Source organism: Melanotaenia boesemani, chromosome 2 (assembly GCF_017639745.1).
Source record: "Melanotaenia boesemani isolate fMelBoe1 chromosome 2, fMelBoe1.pri, whole genome shotgun sequence".
Classification (NCBI taxonomy): Eukaryota; Metazoa; Chordata; class Actinopteri; order Atheriniformes; family Melanotaeniidae; genus Melanotaenia; species Melanotaenia boesemani.
Window position 1 is genome coordinate 840011 of NC_055683.1, and position 19243 is coordinate 859253.

General features: G+C 41.4%; 1 protein-coding gene across 3 annotated transcripts in view; it reads right to left on the minus strand.

The window, feature by feature from the left end:
- si:dkeyp-72e1.9 (syntaxin-binding protein 4) overlaps positions 1 to 19243 on the minus strand; it is a 151425-nt gene that overhangs the window by 92081 nt on the left and 40101 nt on the right. For all 3 annotated transcript variants that reach the window (XM_042001208.1, XM_042001226.1, XM_042001215.1), the window contains exon 3: positions 8603 to 8698. In XM_042001208.1, coding sequence (XP_041857142.1) covers positions 8603 to 8698 — 96 coding nt within the window. The remainder of the gene's footprint in view (positions 1 to 8602; positions 8699 to 19243) is intronic.

Genomic DNA, 19243 nt, shown 5'->3' on the forward strand with positions numbered 1-19243 from the left:
TTTTTAATAATTCTGTTGAAACATGGTTGAAAAGCAATGTCTGACTTTCATTGGTTAAATTTCAAAAAAATTTTATTTATTGTTACTTTTGTCAGATTCAAGTTATTTCTGTGACCATTGTGTGTTTTTCTTTCATTAACCGAAGGGTACCAACAAGTTTTGTCTACGTCTGTATGATTACTGCTAATATAAAATACTACTACAAGAACCACTGCTACTATAACTACTGCAAGTTCCACTACTACTATCACTACTCCAAGTACCACTGTTACTATCACAACTCCAAGAAGCACTGTTACTATTGCTACTGCAAGTAGCACTGTTACTATAACTACTGCAAGATCCACTGCTACTTTTTTTTTTAACTTGTCCTGTCCAGCATCATAGCAAGCAAAATGATAATCTGGTTGCTGTATCTTGCTGAACAAATTTGCTCTGCCAAGGGGAGGCCTATGGGTAAGGCTCCTCTTGATAATGTGATTAATTTATTTATTTATTTACTTTAAATCACGGAATCTAAGTAATCTTGCTGGACCTGACCGGAGGGGACAGAAAAAGATGGAAAATAGCAAAAAGAGCAAAAGGGAAAGAAGAAAGGAGACAAAAAGATCACAGACAGAAGGAAACAACCCTTCAATCCACACCATCATCAGACAACAAACTGTTACACCTGTACATGAACACACCAGAAAATTTCCTACAACTGTTACAAAAGCAGAAACATACACACAGGAAAAAACTAGTCATTAAGAGTTTTTAAATAATAACCAAATAAAAAAGACATAACAGCGACCAGATACTAACTCACGGGAAAAATAAAAAAAATTAAAAAAAATAATTATCGCTTAGTATTAAAAACCCACTGGACAACTCAGTGACCGTGTCAGCATGCAGAGCTTGAGGAAGAGGAGGGATCAGTGATGAAGAGTGGTGAGTGAGATTGTGCAAATGCGACCACGCAAGATCCACTACTACTATCACTACTCCAAGAACCACTGCTACTATCACCACTTCAAGATCCACTACTACAATCACTACTCCAAGAACTACTGCTACTATCACTATTGCAAGATCCACTACTACTATCACTACTCCAAGAACCTCTGCTAATATCACTACAAGAAGCACTGCTTCCACTGTTACTATGACTACTGCAAGAAGCACTGCTACCACTGTTACTATGACTACTGCAAGTAGCACTGCTACTATCACTACTCCAAGAAGCACTGCTACTATTACTACTGCAAGAACCACTGTTACTATCACTACTCCAAGAAGCACTGCTACTATTACTACTGCAAGTACCACTGTTACTATGCCTACTGCAAGAACTACTGCTACTATAACTACTGCAAGATCCACTACTACTATCACTACTCCAAGAACCACTGCTACAATGTACTACATGCAGAGACCATTGTTACTATCACTACTCCAAGAAGCACTGCTACTATTACTACTGCAAGTACCACTGTGTACTATGCCCACTCCAATGACTGCACTGCCTAACTGTCGCTACTGCAAGAACCACTGCTATTATTACTACTCCAAAAACTACTGCTACTATCACTATTGCAAGATCCACTACTACTATCACTACTCCAAGAACCTCTGCTAATATCACTACTACAAGTAGCACTGTTACTGTCACTAATGCCAGATCAACTACTACTATAACTCCACCAAGAACCATTGATACTATCACTACTGCAAGAACCCTGCTACTCTCACTACTGCAAGAACCACTGCTACTATCACTACTGCAAGAATCACTGCTACTATCACTACTGCAAGAATCACTGCTACTATCACTAATGCAAGATCAACTACTACATATCACTCCACCAAGAACCACTGATACTATCACTACTGCAAGAATCACTGCTACTCTCACTACTGCAAGAACCACTGCTACTATCACTACTGCAAGAATCACTGCTACTATCACTACTGCCAAGTAGCCACTGTTACTATCACTACTGCAAGAACCACTGCTACTATCACTACTGCATAAATCACTGCATACTATCACTACTGCAAGTAGCACTGTTACTATAACTAATGCAAGATCAACTACTACTATCACTCCACCAAGAAACCAACTGCTACTATCCCTACTGCATAGAATCACTGCTACTCTCACTACTGCAAGAACCACTGCTACTATCACTACTGCGAAGAATCACTGCTACTATCACTACTGCAAGTAGCACATTTACTATCACTACTGCAAGAACCACTGATACTATAACTACTGCAAGTAGCAACTGTTACTATCACTACTGCAAGAACCACATCGCTACTATCACTACTGCAAGAATCACTGCTACTATCACTACTGCAAGAACCACTGCTACTCTCACTACTGCAAGAACCACTGCTACTATCACTACTGCAAGAATCACTGCTACTCTCACTACTGCAAGAACCACTGCTACTATCACTACTGCAAGTAGCACTGTTACTATCACTACTGCAAGAACCACAGCTACTATCACTACTGCAAGTAGCACTGTTACTATCACTACTGCAAGAACCACTGCTACTATCACTACTGCAAGTAGCACTGTTACTATCACTACTGCAAGAACCACTGCTACTATCACTACTGCAAGAATCACTGCTACTCTCACTACTGCAAGAACCACTGCTACTATCACTACTGCAAGAATCACTGCTACTCTCACTACTGCAAGAACCACTGCTACTATCACTACTTCAAGAACCACTGCTACTCTCACTACTGCAAGAATCACTGCTACTATCACTACTGCAAGATCAACTACTACTATCACTCCACCAAGAACCACTGCTACTCTCACTACTGCAAGAATCACTGCTACTCTCACTACTGCAAGAACCACTGCTACTATCACTACTTGCAAGAATCACCTGCTACTATCACTACTGCAAGTAGCACTGTTACTATCACTAATGCAAGATCAACTACTACTATCACTCCACCAAGAACCACTGCTACTATCACTACTGCAGAAGTAACGCTACAATCAATCCTGCAAAAACCACTGTTACTACTAGAACTGCAAGAAATTACTGCTTCTACTACTACTGGCAAGAAGGCACTTCTACTATTGCTACTGCAAGAACCACTGTACTCTGGGCTTAAAGTATTCTGGCACCGTGCCGGATCTCCGGCTTTTTCACTATGATTCAGACAAAAAAAACAAAACAAAACAAAAAACCCAAAAATGTTAACTGTGTATAAAGTGGTTGAAACTCTGAATTGACTCTAAATTGTAGAAAATGAATTGAACAATGAACAATGTTAAAGTTGGAAATTACACGTATTCATCTTCGAAAATAAGCAGAACTTGCTGCTGCATGTTTTCAGTGTTCAGCAAATAGTGCCAATATACCACACTTTGTTTTCTCCGCCGAGTTCACCTGTAGTGTGAACATTTTCTCCGAGTGGTCTTGAACGCAGCATCCAAGCCGACGGTTGTTTCACCAAAATTAGATTTTTTCAAAAAATGGAGAGTAAATTCATGAAGCCAGGGAATGACGTCCTAACTGACAATGGCCTTAGAACCAAATGGCGCTGGGCATGGATAGAAGAAGGGGTGGAGATGGTTAAGCTTTTTAGGAGCTTTGTGCTCGAAGAAGCTGGTGTACGCAACTAGTGGCAAAAAAGTTCTATGACAACACGAAAGAGACCCCGGCAGCAGTTCGCGCTCCAACGTACAAGTCGTTTGCCAGGTGTTGTGTCCTAAAGTGAATGAAACGGCCGCGGGAGCGCTGTCTGTTAGCGTTGTTTCGCTCAACTTCTCTGTGTCTGCGGCTCTGCCTCTCGGTGTAAAACCGACATAGTACGAGAACACAAGTGACAATATGTCTAAATTAACAGAGAAAGTGCTTTAACGGATTCATTAAAACTGCAGATGAAGACGTGCTGTAATCAGAAACGATATCCAGGTGTGTTGCTGCTTCACTGTTCAGGTTTCATGTTTGTCTCATGCTTGTTCATTGAAAGTATGCAAAGTCCAGTAAGAACATGATTTGTGTGTTGATTTTCAAAGTTTAGTTTCCACTGATGTTCATGACTTATTTTATTTATTAGAGCACATTTCTTGTTAATAAAATGCAGAATCTACATTAAAGTGGTCTGATATCAATCAGGAGTTAAACTGTGCACATTACTGCCAAGTAGTACCTTACACACACACACACACCACCTCTTATTCTTTTAAGGTGGAATTTGCTCTCAGAATAATCGTTTTGACATATCAATAGCTGATCATAAATATTTCAGGAGTTTGTTATGCACTAAACAACAACAGAACAAAAACAATATCAAACATTACCAAATATTGCTATTTAAAATTAAAATGTTACCTAAAGTTCACTGTTGCTCTGTAACTGTTTTTTTTTTGTTTGTTTGTTTGTATAAATTGCCCTTTACTAAATTAAATGATTGCTAAATGAATAATTTGAATTAATTAACCTGAATGAGTTTCACATGTCCTTATAATATTATTACCTTTACTTTCTAAAATTCACATTTAATTTGTAGGTCATCTTATGCCCTGCCAAGCACAATGCTAAAAGCTGTTTGCCTGTAGTGTGTATGCATCAGATCCACTGCACCTCCGCTAACCGGAAAAAAGTTCAGGCTCAGGATTCTTTAAGCCCTGGTTACTACTACTACTGCAAGAACCACTGTTACTATCACTACATCTGTGTTTCATTAAGCTAATAAGGCCTGACAGGACTAAGGCACATTAATTCCCCATTAACACCCTCTCAGGAGTGGTCGGAGGCCCCGCCATGCTGGGCTTACACTAGTGAGATTAGCAAAGTCATCCTTGTCTCACTTTGGTTTATTTGGATGATTTGTGCTCTGCCAAAGATGTTTTCACCTTTTGGTAAATTATATTAATTTTATTGTGTTTTTAATATGATTTCCATTCGCTTTCATCACAATATGAATCTTATTTATTTTATTATTGTTTTTAATTAAATACACCTAAGGCATTATTTCTTCACTTTTTCACCCTTACAAACTCCATGACCCTCGGAATATTTTCTAGGGCCAGTTGTTCAAAAAATTTAATCCGGATAAAAGCTACCCGGATTTCATGATCCATTTTTTCAGGATGGCGGATCACGTAATCTGGCTTACTTTTACCCCGGTTGTTCAAATCAAAACAGGATTGGATCACCCTGATCCAAAATCCTGTTTTTCAGGATCACGTAATCCGTATTTCCAGCATGTAGATCAGTGTTACCTGCCGGCCATGTGAAGAACAGCAGGTAGAAGAGACGGTTTGCCTGCCTTGCGAGCGGAACCACCAGGAGCAGGTAATGTAATACGTGCATGTACTGTCCTACATGATACTTCATCATCATAAAAAAAAGGGCGATATTCCCAGAAAAGACCGCTGACCAAGAAAAAGAAAAAAAAATCTGGCCCACCGTTTGGCCAGGGTTTCAATCAACAAAAACAACACAGAACTTTGTTCTGGTTGGAAAGTTAGGGTCTCTGGATTCAGATCACATTAATGCACCATGTCACAAAGCTGAGATCATCTCCAACTGCTTTCTAGATTATGACAATGAGTTCATTCGACTCCAATTGCCTCCACAGCCACCTGGGTCATCAAGTCTAAACCTGAGCGTAGCAAAGCATACTGCAAGTGGAAAAAACAGGAAATGCGGCACACAAAAACTTGAAACTACACCTGTTTCCGTTTATAAATCAGAATCCACTCTAATGTTGGTACACGTGAGGGAGCGCCTCGTCCCGCCCACATGGTGGCTATAAAAGATCAGGTGACGGCCTGTAATAAACACTCACATCATTTCCATGATGGGTCAGGATGGAAAAGAGGGAAGAGAATTTCTCCGGAATGTGGGACTGAGATCCTGATGGAAAACTAGAACAGGTGGAGATGCTGTCAACGCCGTGTCAGAGGAAGACGCCAGAGAGGAGGATCAACTCATTTATTCCTTTGTTTTCATCTAGAAAATGAACATGTACAGATACACCTGAGGTTGGTAGCAGTTTATTTAGTGTAAATATTTCTTTCTAGTTTCTGGCTGTTCCGGCTGAGTGGGCGGGGCTCCAGCTGCGTGGGTGGGGCTGCAGCTGTGATTGGAGAGGGTGAGGCCAGCGACTCCACCCAGCACCGCAGCAGCCGTGTCCTGTGAAGAAGTCCTGCAGGTGCAGCGGGAACCATCACCGTTATTAACCAGGTGGACAAGGAGCTGCAGGAGATAAAGTCTGGAGGGAAACTGGGACGCCACTAAAAAGTTTTGTGGCGAAATAAAAACTCCTCTACATGTTTCCTAAGCGTTGTATCACTTCTAGACCTCCACCCTCCAGTCTGGTTCTGCTCTGCTGGGTCTTAGAATGAATGGCTGAAGCTACTTTCCACCTGTTCCTTTACAGGCTGTTGCATGCTGGGACGACTTCTTCAGAAAGACGTCTGCAGACACCAGAACGTAGAGCGGTTCACAGCTGAAGGTCAGCTGTGATATTTTTGACTTGGAAGCCAGGTCCCTCTGGAAGGTCCTGATGAAAACGATGACCCAGTACTAGAAGTTGGACCTGATGAAGAGGACGACCCAGTACTAGAAAGGGTTCCTGATGAAGAGGACGACCCGGTACTAGAAGGCCATACTGATGAAGAGGATGACCCGGTACTAGAAGGCAGACCTGATAAAGAGGATGACCCGGTACTAGAAAAGGGTCCTGTGGAAGAGGACGACCCTGTACTAGAAGGCAGTACTGATGAAGAGGCCGACCCAGTACTAGAAAGGGGTCCTGATGAAGAGGATGACCCAGTACTAGAAGGTGGACCTGATGAAGAGGATGACCCAGTACGAGAAGGTGGACCTGATGAAGAGGATGACGCAGTACTAGAAGGCGGTCCTGATAAAGAGGATGACCCGGTACTAGAAGGTGGACCTGATAAAGAGGATGACCCGATACTAGAAGGCAGTCCAGATGAAGAAGACGACCGGGTAGTAGAAGGTGGTCTCGGTGAAGATAACGGTGAGTGTATTTTGATAGTACTATATATAGACAATAATTCTACATACAAATCATCACACTTTATTTTATGTATAAACAGAATTTCGAACTTCGTGATCTTTCATGTCCAGGTAATTTAAATCAGTGCCCTATATCCATCATTTACGGCACAGAGAAAGTAGGTCATGAGAATGTTATGGTATGCTTTATTCATGCTCTGTTATTCACATGAGGATCTCCAAAAATACTTGTTCTGTCCTTCCAGAAGCTTTGAGTCTGACCACTGTCAACATGCATTTCTGCTCTTTATGTTGTTCCAGGATTTTCTCCAGTCATTCTGAGCATACTTCAGGGGGAATGTTTGGAGAAGATTTCTAGGTGAAAAGCTGCATCGCTGACAATAACGTGTAAAGTCCTACCTGTGAGATATGGAAAGATAAAACTGGAATTCCTACAAATACCTGCAGGGCCTTGTATTTGGTAGAGGGCCACCCACTCATACTGACTAACTCTAACATTGATAACATCTTCCTTCCATATACACAGTAATCAATGCATAAAGGACCCTGGGGAAGTTGGTACCAAGGATACATCGAAATGTGAACAAAGTGGCGGATGAATGTTCTCTCCTTTATCAGCAGCCCTACTGAACCAAACCTCCACTGAGTACACAGTTCAAGAATTCATCTGTTTATAGAAATAATCTCTTCAAGAAGTTCAGAGGTCCATCATTTAGTCATACTAAGAAGGAAAAACAATGAGTTGACCCATCAGTGAGCTCTTATTTGCAACTTTTGACCCACTAGATGTGCATGGTACTTGTTAATATGTCTCTGCAGGTCCATCTTTTTCTGTTGCTCATTCCCTTGTTTCAATATTAGACCTAAAATTCAGACATCCCAGCTCAGTCTGCAGAGCAGAAGCCTTTAGTTAAAATCCAGCCACTCAGCACCTTCCCACAGGATTGTGCAGGTTGTACTGATGGGCTAGTTCAGGGGTCTCCTAAAGAGCACAATCCCCAAGGCTTTGACCATTCAGAACTATTGTGATTAAAACAAAAACATTTAAGGCTATATGTTGACCATTTAAATTTATGGAAGGACAGGACTCAGCAGAATACAGTATTTATGGTGAGAATCGAGCTAATGAAAGCATAAAACCAAGCATGGTTTCAGCACAAGTTGGGACATGGGGTCCACGGCTTTTTAGTATTTATGTGAAGGGGATCCCCAAGGAAAATAGGTTTCAAAGCACTGGGCTAATTCATGGTTTAGGACCTAAATACTGGGGAACATTAAAAAACTTACTTTTAATTTTTATATTCTATATCATTTTTATGTGTATGACTCCTTATTATACCTGTAAAGGATTTTCCAGTTAATTCCAGCCTGGTTTTCTGTAAATATAGCCACTGTAGCTTTATGCAACACTACCTTTAAATAAGCACACAGAAATTTCTTTTAACAAATACCTCCTCACATCCCCCCTTTACAGTGTTGCGGCCCAATAAAAATGCCCTTTGAGATGCACTGCTTCCTCATCAGTTATAATTCAGAGAAGCTTTATGCAGACCAGATCCTGTGGTAAAACTGCTGAGTCATCACTCACCATCAGTTGAAGCAAGGCCACCTGGTAAAATCCTCTTGACGTAAACTCCAAACTCCTCTCCAGTTAGCTCCTTCACTCCACCAATCACTTTAATCCCTGTTGGAAGACAGAAAACTAGTTAGTGCAGGTTTTCCACTTCTTTTCTTCTTTAAGTTATCCTACCCTAATGATGTTCATATTGTTCAGGGTAATGTGATTCCTTTAACTTCCTTCTACATAAAAGCTCAGGGAGATTAATTAAACTTTATTTCTTCCAGAGAGTCATCCCAGCATCTGTGAAAAGAAAGAAGAAAAACTCAAGAGATAATTAGTGCACATAAATGAATAACAATAACCTGCAACAAAAGGGATTTTAAATATTGTGAGCTCAGGGAAGTGTAGGGAAGGTCAGTGGTCATCAGTTATATTTTTCTTGGTGTCCTGCTGATAGAAGAAGAACATAAGGGTCATATAAATCAGCTTGAGGGTTATTCTTTGATTTCAGTAAAACACCAATCAGTGGTCGACTTGGATGTTTTAAAAATTATTTAAATTCTTCTAGAATTTCAGAGTCAATTAAATCCCTAGAGGACGCTTAGCATGTCTCCTCAGAAGAACACACTCTGAACGACATAAGGAAAGCTAAATTTGAACTTCATGAAATAATAGATACAAAGACACAATTCTTGGTGCAAAGACTACACGTGGCTATTGCTTTCACAGCTCTGACAAAGAAGCTCTCTGAGTCTTTTTGTGGTCATTTTAATGTCCCTATGCCACTTTCCTGTCATAAAACAAAATAAAGACATTAAAGGAATCCATGCCAAAAATATAGAACATAAGATAAGTCTTTATGCTGATGATGTGTTACTTTTCCTCCAGGACTCACCAACATCTCTCCCCCAAACAATCACACTCATTAATAAATTCTCATCGACATCTGACTACTCTATTAACTGGTCTAAGACTATATTTATGCCCATTAACTGTGACCTACAAACATACCCAATATTACAATACAGTCTGGAAACATTAGGTATTTAGGCATAAACATTTCCCCCAGGTTATCAGAACTAACAAAGCTAAATCAGGTCCAGCTTCTTAAAACAATAGAGGATGATCTCTCACGGTGGAGGCGCTTACCCATATCACTCATGGGGAGGGTTGCCACCATTAAAATGATGGTTCTACCAAAAGTCAACTACCTGTTTTTAGTGATACCCACTAAACCATCATGTATCAGTCTACAATCTTTACAACAGACTAAAGACAGAGGTGGATTGGAGCTACCCAACTTTAATCACCTTTTCTTAGCTAACAAGCTGCAGTATATCTCCAAATGGCTTAAACCTAGCAGTCTGGATGAACCATGGTTAGATGTAGAGCAAGCATTGTGTGTGGATCTGATTATCTCTGAATGGGAATTTCTAAAAATAACCAAGTCTTCGCTTTTTCCATGTATGCTACACCCATCTGGAACAACCCTGATATCCTGCTAAACTAAACAATGATGAACTGAAAAATATGAAAAATGAAAAATAAAGGAATAAAACAGAACATTGAATCTGAAAAAAATAATAATAAATAAAAATTCTATGAAATTTACCCAATAAAAGTCGGACGTTACTTTTCAACCATGCGTCAACAGAAAAACCAAAAATAATCTGTGTATTCAGCAGTTTAGAAATCTTTTAGTAGACCACATCAGTAGTGAGACAATGTCTGCGTCCTCAAAGAACCAATTTCATTCGCTCTGGTCCACTGTGCTTAGCTCCATCACTTAGTGTTGGTGGAGCACTGTGACCTCGTCACTTTCAGAGGGGTGTCTGATGGCTGCGGGTCCTTGGTAACTTACTGGGGTGGGAGATATCGGCACTCTGCTGAGGGGGCAACTCTGTGTTTCACCCTGTGGAGGGTCTGCGGTTGGGATCACCTCATGGCGGTGGGGCGTGGCCGCTGTTGGTGCCTGAGTTGGTGGGCATTGGCCCTGGGTCCACTGGCCGGGCTATTCTGGGGTAGGCTGGGTGAGGTTTTGGGTTTTGGTGCCCCCCTCTCTTGGGGGTGAAGGGTTTGGTTGGTGCCTCCTGTGCTGGTGTGGGCCCTCTGCCTTGGGGGCTCTTGGGGCTCGGGACCCTTCGCTCCGGCCACCCTGTATGGCTGGTGCCTGGGGGGGATTGGTGACTGCCAAATTTGGCCCCCTTGGGCCTGGGCCCGGTGGCTACAGGGGGCTCTGGCCTTCCTCAGCCACCCTCTGGGTCTTCATTAAGATTACATAGATTCTCTTAATGCCCCATTAATAGATTGACTCAGGTGAATTGCAGCAGGTAAACATGTAAAATCTGCAGGACAGTGGCTTCATAGGTTAAGTAATCCCTGTAATAGTGCACCAAAAAAGTTTTTAAAGGGCAGATGAGGACAGAAAACATTCATTCTAAACTGTTTCAAATATAAAACTGAATGTTTTAATTAATTTAGATCCAGTATTTGTGGTGGAGAGGTTGATCTGAGCCTACCTTCACCAATATTAACATACTTTATATTTTGATTCACCAGTCACCATGTATCTGATGAAGCAGCAGAAGGACAGCGGATCGGATCAATGGAGGAAATGATTTGTTGAGCAGACCGCAGTTTCCTCTGAACTTCTTCCTCCACTACCATTTTCCAACCTTGACCTCAGGGACATACAGTAAGTTCAACCCTGAGATCAGGACATCTTCAGCTTAGGGCTGCTGTTGGCCCGTAACCATGGTGACAGAGCGCTGACAATTGGGTCTGGAGCACCGGGGCACCAGTTAATTACTGCCTGCTGAAAGGATAGGTTGATAGAGTCCCAGTTTCATCCTTCCCTTCTTTTGTACTCTTCTCTGAGGAAACAGCGACTTGTTTTAACGTTCAGCGTGGAAGCAGTCAACACCCCCACCCCGCCTCCCTCCAGAACCCGCCCAACATCAGACAAGAAAAGCATCATTCTGAAGCATGAGCAGCTGGAATATGAATGAAAAGATGGGCTTCTGTTCTTTCACAGTCTCACAAGTTGTTTTTCAAATCATTATTTTTTCCTAATAATGCGTCAAGGGAGTGAGCGTTACCCACCGACTGAATGTTAAACACTTTAAGACCTTGTAAAGACAAATTCAGCATAATGAAAAGTCTTGTTTAAATAATTTAGGATACCCAAGATGATAGAACATAAAAGCAACATGTTTATTGAACTGCTAGCAAACATCTGAGTACATATAAGCAGCAGAAAAACAGATGCTTCTACAGAATGTTGACAGATTAAATGTAAATGAGAACGTCTCACTATGATCATGTTTTTCTGCTTCAGGATGAGATGTCGCAGCTTTCTACTGAATTAACAAAGAGATTATGATGTAATAATCTTTACCATAGGTTATCTGGATTTTCTGCTACAGTAGAGATGGACAATGATGGGACTTTAGCAGCGTGTAAGCCTGCACATGCTCAGGGTTTCTGCATTGTTTCCCTTGTATGTGTTGGATCTAATGCGGCAGGTCAGACACACAAAGGCCAGTCCTTCATCCACCCTCCATGTCTTCCGGCTATATTTAGTGACCACATGGAATCTTTGTCTCGCATGTCAATGCAGAAACGCAAACCAGAAACTTTCAGGATGCTTTAATCACCATGAGCAGAATTATTTACAGAAACCTTCGTTTCAACTAAGCTGCATCTGTGTAACAACAATCACAAAGCAATTTAAGGAGAGTGGCAGAAGGACCTGAGTCCCAGACCCAAACCCGGGTTCGAGTCTCCAGTTTCCCAACAAAGGTAGCACAAAAGGTTCTCTCTACGACATCTGGGAATGAGTGAATTTTCCCATCAGGGTTAATAAAATAGAATTATTCAGTTAAAGTCAATGCATTAAAGTCAAGTTACAACAAATGTTATAACATAGTTATAACAATATGATCCTCACTAGTCCAGTTTACCATAACTATGTTAATATAAAACATAAAAGTAATGACCAAGCAAAAGAGTCCATCCATCAGAACCACAACCAGGAAGGAAAGCCTCCATTAGAATCACAACCAAGAAGGAAAACCTCCAACAGAACCACAACTAATAAGGAAAACCTCCATCAGTACCGGAACTTGGAAGGAAAACCTCCATCAGTACCACAACTGGGAAGGAAATCATCCATAAATACCAAAGCTAGGAAGTAAAACCTCCATCAGTACTACAACTAAGAAGGAAAACCTCCATCAGTACTACAACTAGGAAGGAAAGCTTCCATCAGAACCACAACCAGGAAGGAAAACCTCCAACAGAACCACAACTAATAAGGAAAACCTCCATCAGTACCAGAACCAGGAAGGAAAACCTCTATCAGTACCAAAACAAGGAATGAAAAACTCCATCAGAAACAAAACAAGAAAGGAAAACCTCCATCAGTACCAAAACTAGGAAGGAAAACCTCCATCAGTACCAAAACTAGGAAGGAAAACCTCCATCAGTACCAAAACAAGGAATGAAAAACTAAATCAGTACCAAAACAAGGAAGGAAAATCTCAATCAGTACCGAAACTAGGAAGGAAAACCTCCATCAATACCACAACTAGGAAGGAAAACCTCCATCAGTACTACAACTAAGAACGAAAACCTCCATCAGTACCGCAACTAGGAAGAAAAACTTCCATCAGTACTACAACTGGGAAGGAAAGCTTCCATCAAAACCACAACCAGGAAGGAAAACCTCCAACAGAACCATAACTAATAAGGAAAACTTCCATCAGTACCAGAACCAGGAAGGAAAACCTCTATCAGTACCAAAACAAGGAACAAAAAATTCCATCAGTACCGAAACTGGGAAGGAAAACTTCCATCAGTACCACAACTAGGAAGGAAAAACTCCATCAGTACCAGAACCAGGAAGGAAAATTGCCATCAGTAACAAAACCAGGAAGGTAAACCTCCAACAGAACCAGAACTAATAAGGAAAAACTCCATCAGAAACAAAACAAGTAAGGAAAACCTCCATCAGTACTACAACTCGGAATGAAAGCTTCCATCAGAACCACAACCAGGAAGGAAAACCTCCACCAGTGCCACAACTAGGAAGGAAAACCTCCATCAGTACCACCACCAAGAAGGAAAACCTCCATCAGTACCACAATAGGAAGTAAAACCTCCATCAGTACCACAACCAAGAAGGAAAACCTCCATCAGGACTACATCCAAGAAGGAAAACCTCCATCAGTGCCACAACTAGGAAGGAAAACTCCATCAGGACTACAACTAAGAAGGAAAACCAGTACCAGTACTTGATCAGTATCACAACCAAGAAGTAAAACCTCCATCAGGACTACATCCAAGAAGGAAAACCTCCATCAGAACCACAACCAAGAAGGAAAACCTCCATCAGGACAACATCCAAGAAGGAAAACCTCCATCAGTACCACAACCAAGAAGGAAAATCTCCATCAGTACTACAACTGGGAAGGAAAACCTCCATCAGGACTACATCCAAGAAGGAAAACCTCCATCAGTACCACAAGTAGGAAGTAAAACCTCCATTAGTACCAAAACAAGGAAGGAAAACATCCATCGGTATCAAAACAAGAATGGAAAACCTCCATCAGTACCGAATCTAGGAAGGAAAACCTCCATCAGTACCACAACCAAGAAGGAAACCTCTATCTGTACTACAAATAGGAAGGAAAACCTCCATCAGTACCACAACCAAGAAGGAAAACCTCCACCAGGACTACATCCAAGAAGGAAAACCTCCACCAGGACTACATCCAAGAAGGAAAACCTCCATCAGTACCACAACTAGGAAGGAAAACCTCCATCAGTACCAAAACCAAGAAGGAAAACTTCCGTCAGTACCAAAACCAGGAAGGTAAACCTCCAACAGTACCACAACTAATAAGGCAAACCTCCATCAGTACCAGAACCAGGAAGGAAAACCTCCATCAGTACCAAAACAAGGAATGAAAAACTCCAACAGAAACAAAACAAGGAAGGAAAAATTCCATCAGTACCGAAACTGGGAAGGAAAACTTCCATCAGTACCACAACTAGGAAGGAAAACCTCTATCAGTACCACAACTAGGAAGTAAAACCTCCATCAGTACCACAACTAGGAAGGAAAGCTTCCATCAGAACCACAACCAGGAAGCAAAACATCCATCAGCACCACCACCAAGAAGGAAAACCTCCATCAGGACTACATCCAAGAAGGAAAACCTCCATTAGTACCACAACTAGGAAGTAAAACCTCCATCAGTACCACAACCAGGAAGGAAAACCTCCACCAGTGCCACAACTAGGAAGGAAAACCTCCATCAGTACCACCACCAAGAAGGAAAACCTCCATCAGTACCACAACAGGGAGTAAAACCTCCATCAGTACCACAACCAAGAAGGAAAACCTCCATCAGGACTACATCCAAGAAGGAAAACCTCCATCAGTGCCACAACTAGGAAGGAAAACTCCATCAGGACTACAACTAAGAAGGAAAACCAGTACCAGTACTTGATCAGTATCACAACCAAGAAGTAAAACCTCCATCAGGACTACATCCAAGAAGTAAAACCTCCATCAGAACCACAACCAAGAAGGAAAACCTCCATCAGGACAACATCCAAGAAGGAAAACCTCCATCAGTACCACAACCAAGAAGGAAAATCTCCATCAGTACTACAACTGGGAAGGAAAACCTCCATCAGGACTACATCCAAGAAGGAAAACCTCCATCAGTACCACAAGTAGGAAGTAAAACCTCCATTAGTACCAAAACAAGGAAGGAAAACATCCATCGGTATCAAAAAAAGAATGGAAAACCTCCATCAGTACCGAATCTAGGAAGGAAAACCTCCATCAGTACCACAACCAAGAAGGAAACCTCTATCTGTACTACAAATAGGAAGGAAAACCTCCATCAGTACCACAACCAAGAAGGAAAACCTCCACCAGGACTACATCCAAGAAGGAAAACCTCCATCAGTACCACAACTAGGAAGGAAAACCTCCATCAGTACCAAAACCAAGAAGGAAAACTTCCGTCAGTACCAAAACCAGGAAGGTAAACCTCCAACAGTACCACAACTAATAAGGCAAACCTCCATCAGTACCAGAACCAGGAAGGAAAACCTCCATCAGTACCACAACCAAGAAGGAAAACCTCCATCAGTACCAAAACAAGGAATGAAAAACTCCAACAGAAACAAAACAAGGAAGGAAAAATTCCATCAGTACCGAAACTGGGAAGGAAAACTTCCATCAGTACCACAACTAGGAAGGAAAACCTCTATCAGTACCACAACTAGGAAGTAAAACCTCCATCAGTACCACAACCAGGAAGGAAAACCTCCATCAGTACTACAACTAAGAACGAAAACCTCCATCAGTACCGCAACTAGGAAGGAAAACCTCCATCAGTACCACAACTAGGAAGGAAAGCTTCCATCAGAACCACAACCAGGAAGCAAAACATCCATCAGCACCACCACCAAGAAGGAAAACCTCCATCAGGACTACATCCAAGAAGGAAAACCTCCATTAGTACCACAACTAGGAAGTAAAACCTCCATCAGTACCACAACCAAGAAGGAAAACCTTCTTCAGGACTACATCCAAGAAGGAAAACCTCCATCAGTACCACAATCAGGAAGTAAAACCTCCATCAGTACCACAACCAAGAAGGAAAATCTCCATCAGGACTACATCCAAGAAGGAAAACCTCCATCAGTACCGCAACTAGGAAGGAAAACCTCCATCAGTACCACAACTAGGAAGTAAAACCTACATCAGTACCACACCCAAGAAGGAAAACCTCCATCAGGACTACATCCAAGAAGGAAAACCTCCATCAGTACCGCAACTAGGAAGGAAAACCTCCATCAGTACCACAACTAGGAAGGAAAGCTTCCATCAGAACCACAACCAGGAAGCAAAACATCCATCAGCACCACCACCAAGAAGGAAAACCTCCTTTTGTTTGTTCAAATGCGAGGTCAGTAAAACACCAAAATGGCTGACTTCCTGTTTCTTTTTTAGGGCAGTGCTCCAAGAGGATTTTTTGTTCACCCCACTATTTAGAACATGTGTAGCGAATTTCATAAAGATTGATTACATGCAGTGGCGGGGCACCATAAATAGGTGGAGCTCTCGTGCAATTTTGGCTGAACAGTCCCGAGCACCCCAAAATACGAAATTTATTACATTCCAATGGGGGGTAGGCTAAATTTGGTGAGTTTTCGAACATGTTCAGGCCCCCAAAAATGCAATTCATTCGGCGGAAGAAAAATAATAAGAAGAAGAATAAACGCTTGCATTTCAATAGGCCTTCGCACCGCCTTCGGTGCTCTGGCCTAATAAAAATAATCGCCTTTATTATTTGCGCTCCTATTGAACTGCTGTCCCTTGCCCTTAAAAGCTCTTCTGCCTTTAAGGGCATCATCAGAAATGGAACTGAGCACAAGGTCTTGCTGTATGCTGATGACCTTCTGCTGTACATTTCCCGCCCTACTGCCTGCATGAACAGGGTCTTACAGATTTTACAAACATTTGGATCTTTCTCAGGCTATAAGTTGAACATCAGTAAGCGTGAATGTTTCCCTTTCAATGACACTGCAAAACCGATCCCAGCCCAAATGCTACCTTTCCGCTTGACGCTCTTCTCAAGCAGAAAGGTAGGTAGTTTTCTTCTATCTATAAAAATTATATTTTAGACTTGGTTACCCTAAATGAAATCTGACTTCAAGCGCTACATTGCTCTCTCCTTGTCCCTTATAGGAAGAATCAACAATAAAAATTAATGTAGTTTCAAGACTCATATTTCTTTTCTTTTTCTATGTTCTTTACCAGTCTACCTTCCCAATCATTTTTTAAAGATCTCGACCAGCATATTTTATCTATTATTTGGGCAGGAAAGACTCCTAGAGTCAAGATAGAGTAAGAAAAAGAAAAAGGCAGTCTTGGACTCCTCAATTTCTTAGCATATTATTGGGCTGCTAATATCCCAAAAAATTTCATGTGGTATAACCACCCTAAATCTGGTTGGTGTCAGGTGGAATCACAGTCGTGTGACAGTGTATCTTTAGCAATTCTGATTTGTGCCCCTCTTAGCTCTAATGCTTCAAATTACACTTCTAATCCTGTTGTTTTAAACACTATAAAAATCTGGAGGCAGTTAAGGAGCGAATTTAAACTCTCCTCCGCCTCACTGCTGATGCTGATCTGTGACAACCCTCTATTCTTACCTTCGTCTGTGTTGTGGGGGGACAAAGGTATATTTTGCTTCAAGCAATTGTTTATTGACAAGACTTTTGCCTCTTTTGACAGTCTTAAAATTTAATCTCCCACAATCTCATTTATTTAGATATTTATTTATTTATCCAGTCATACACATATGTTCTTCTCTTGTCCAAAATTGGGTTTATTTTGGTCCTCTTTTTAAGACACACTATCAAAAGCTTTCAACCGACCGCTGATCCCCCCCTCTATCTTGATTTTTGGAGTTTCCAAAGATTCTGCTCGTTTCACTAATATCATTGCTTTTGCTTCACTTGTGGCTCGCAGACGTATTTTACTTCATTGGAAAGACTCAAAACCACCTCCCTCTTAACTCTTGGTTGAAAGACCTAATGTCTTTTCTATATTTAGAAAAAATTAAATACACTATGTAAGAGCACTCTGATCTCTTTTGTAAAACTTGGGGTCCCATTTTCTCTTATGCCAACTCTATTCAGATGATGGATGACTAACCCATAGCACTTAACCAGACAGTGTTGACATGGTGTGCAACTACAGAACTCCTTCCTTTTTTTATTTTATATACATATATATATATATTTAATTTACAACATCAAATTACCCTGGGTTTGTTGTTCTTATGTTAATGCAGGTTGTACAGTTTTCTATTTGCATGTTCATGACTTCTGATAAAACCTTAATAAAAAAGCATGTGAAAAAAATTATGTAGGTAAAAAGAAATAAAATAAGTGGATTGCATCAACAGGCATCAAAATGTTAAGTCATTGGTAAAGAGCAGGTTGGGCCCAGCTGATACGGGTCAATGCTCAGGATACGGAAAGGTCGCCCACCAACCTGGAGGTCACTGGTTTAATCCCTGCCTTCCCTATGTCACCTATCAAACTGTTTTAATGTAGTAAATGATAAACCGCATCCAGCTGCATGTGTCATATATATATCTTCTTGGTATTAATGTGAAGCACATCTGGCCCAGCAGGATATTTGTCCATTTTCACAGAGTGTGATTAGTTTCTGTCTGTGTCGGCTGAAGCTCCAGCAACGTGCTGACGTGGAAGTGAAGTAAGGATAAAAACAACAGCAGCTCCTGCATTCTTAACCCGGCTGAGTTAAGTGGGTTAGGGCTTTGTTACGTGACCCACTTCCACTCCCAGGAAAACATGCTGTTATAACAGGGATATCTACACTGCAGAGAAAATCCCTTTAAAAGCAGGACTCGTATTGTTCCATCATCAGACTGATGCTTCAGAGGGACTTTTCTTTAGTAGTTTATGTTGGGATGTTCCCAGAGGTGATGGAGCTCCTCCGTGGCAGCGCCCAAGTGGTGGACAGCCTCCCTGTCGGGCAGCTCCTTCAGTCTGTAGGTCAGTTTAAGTCTAGACTGAAAACCCACCTCTTCTTCCTGGCCTTAAAATGCT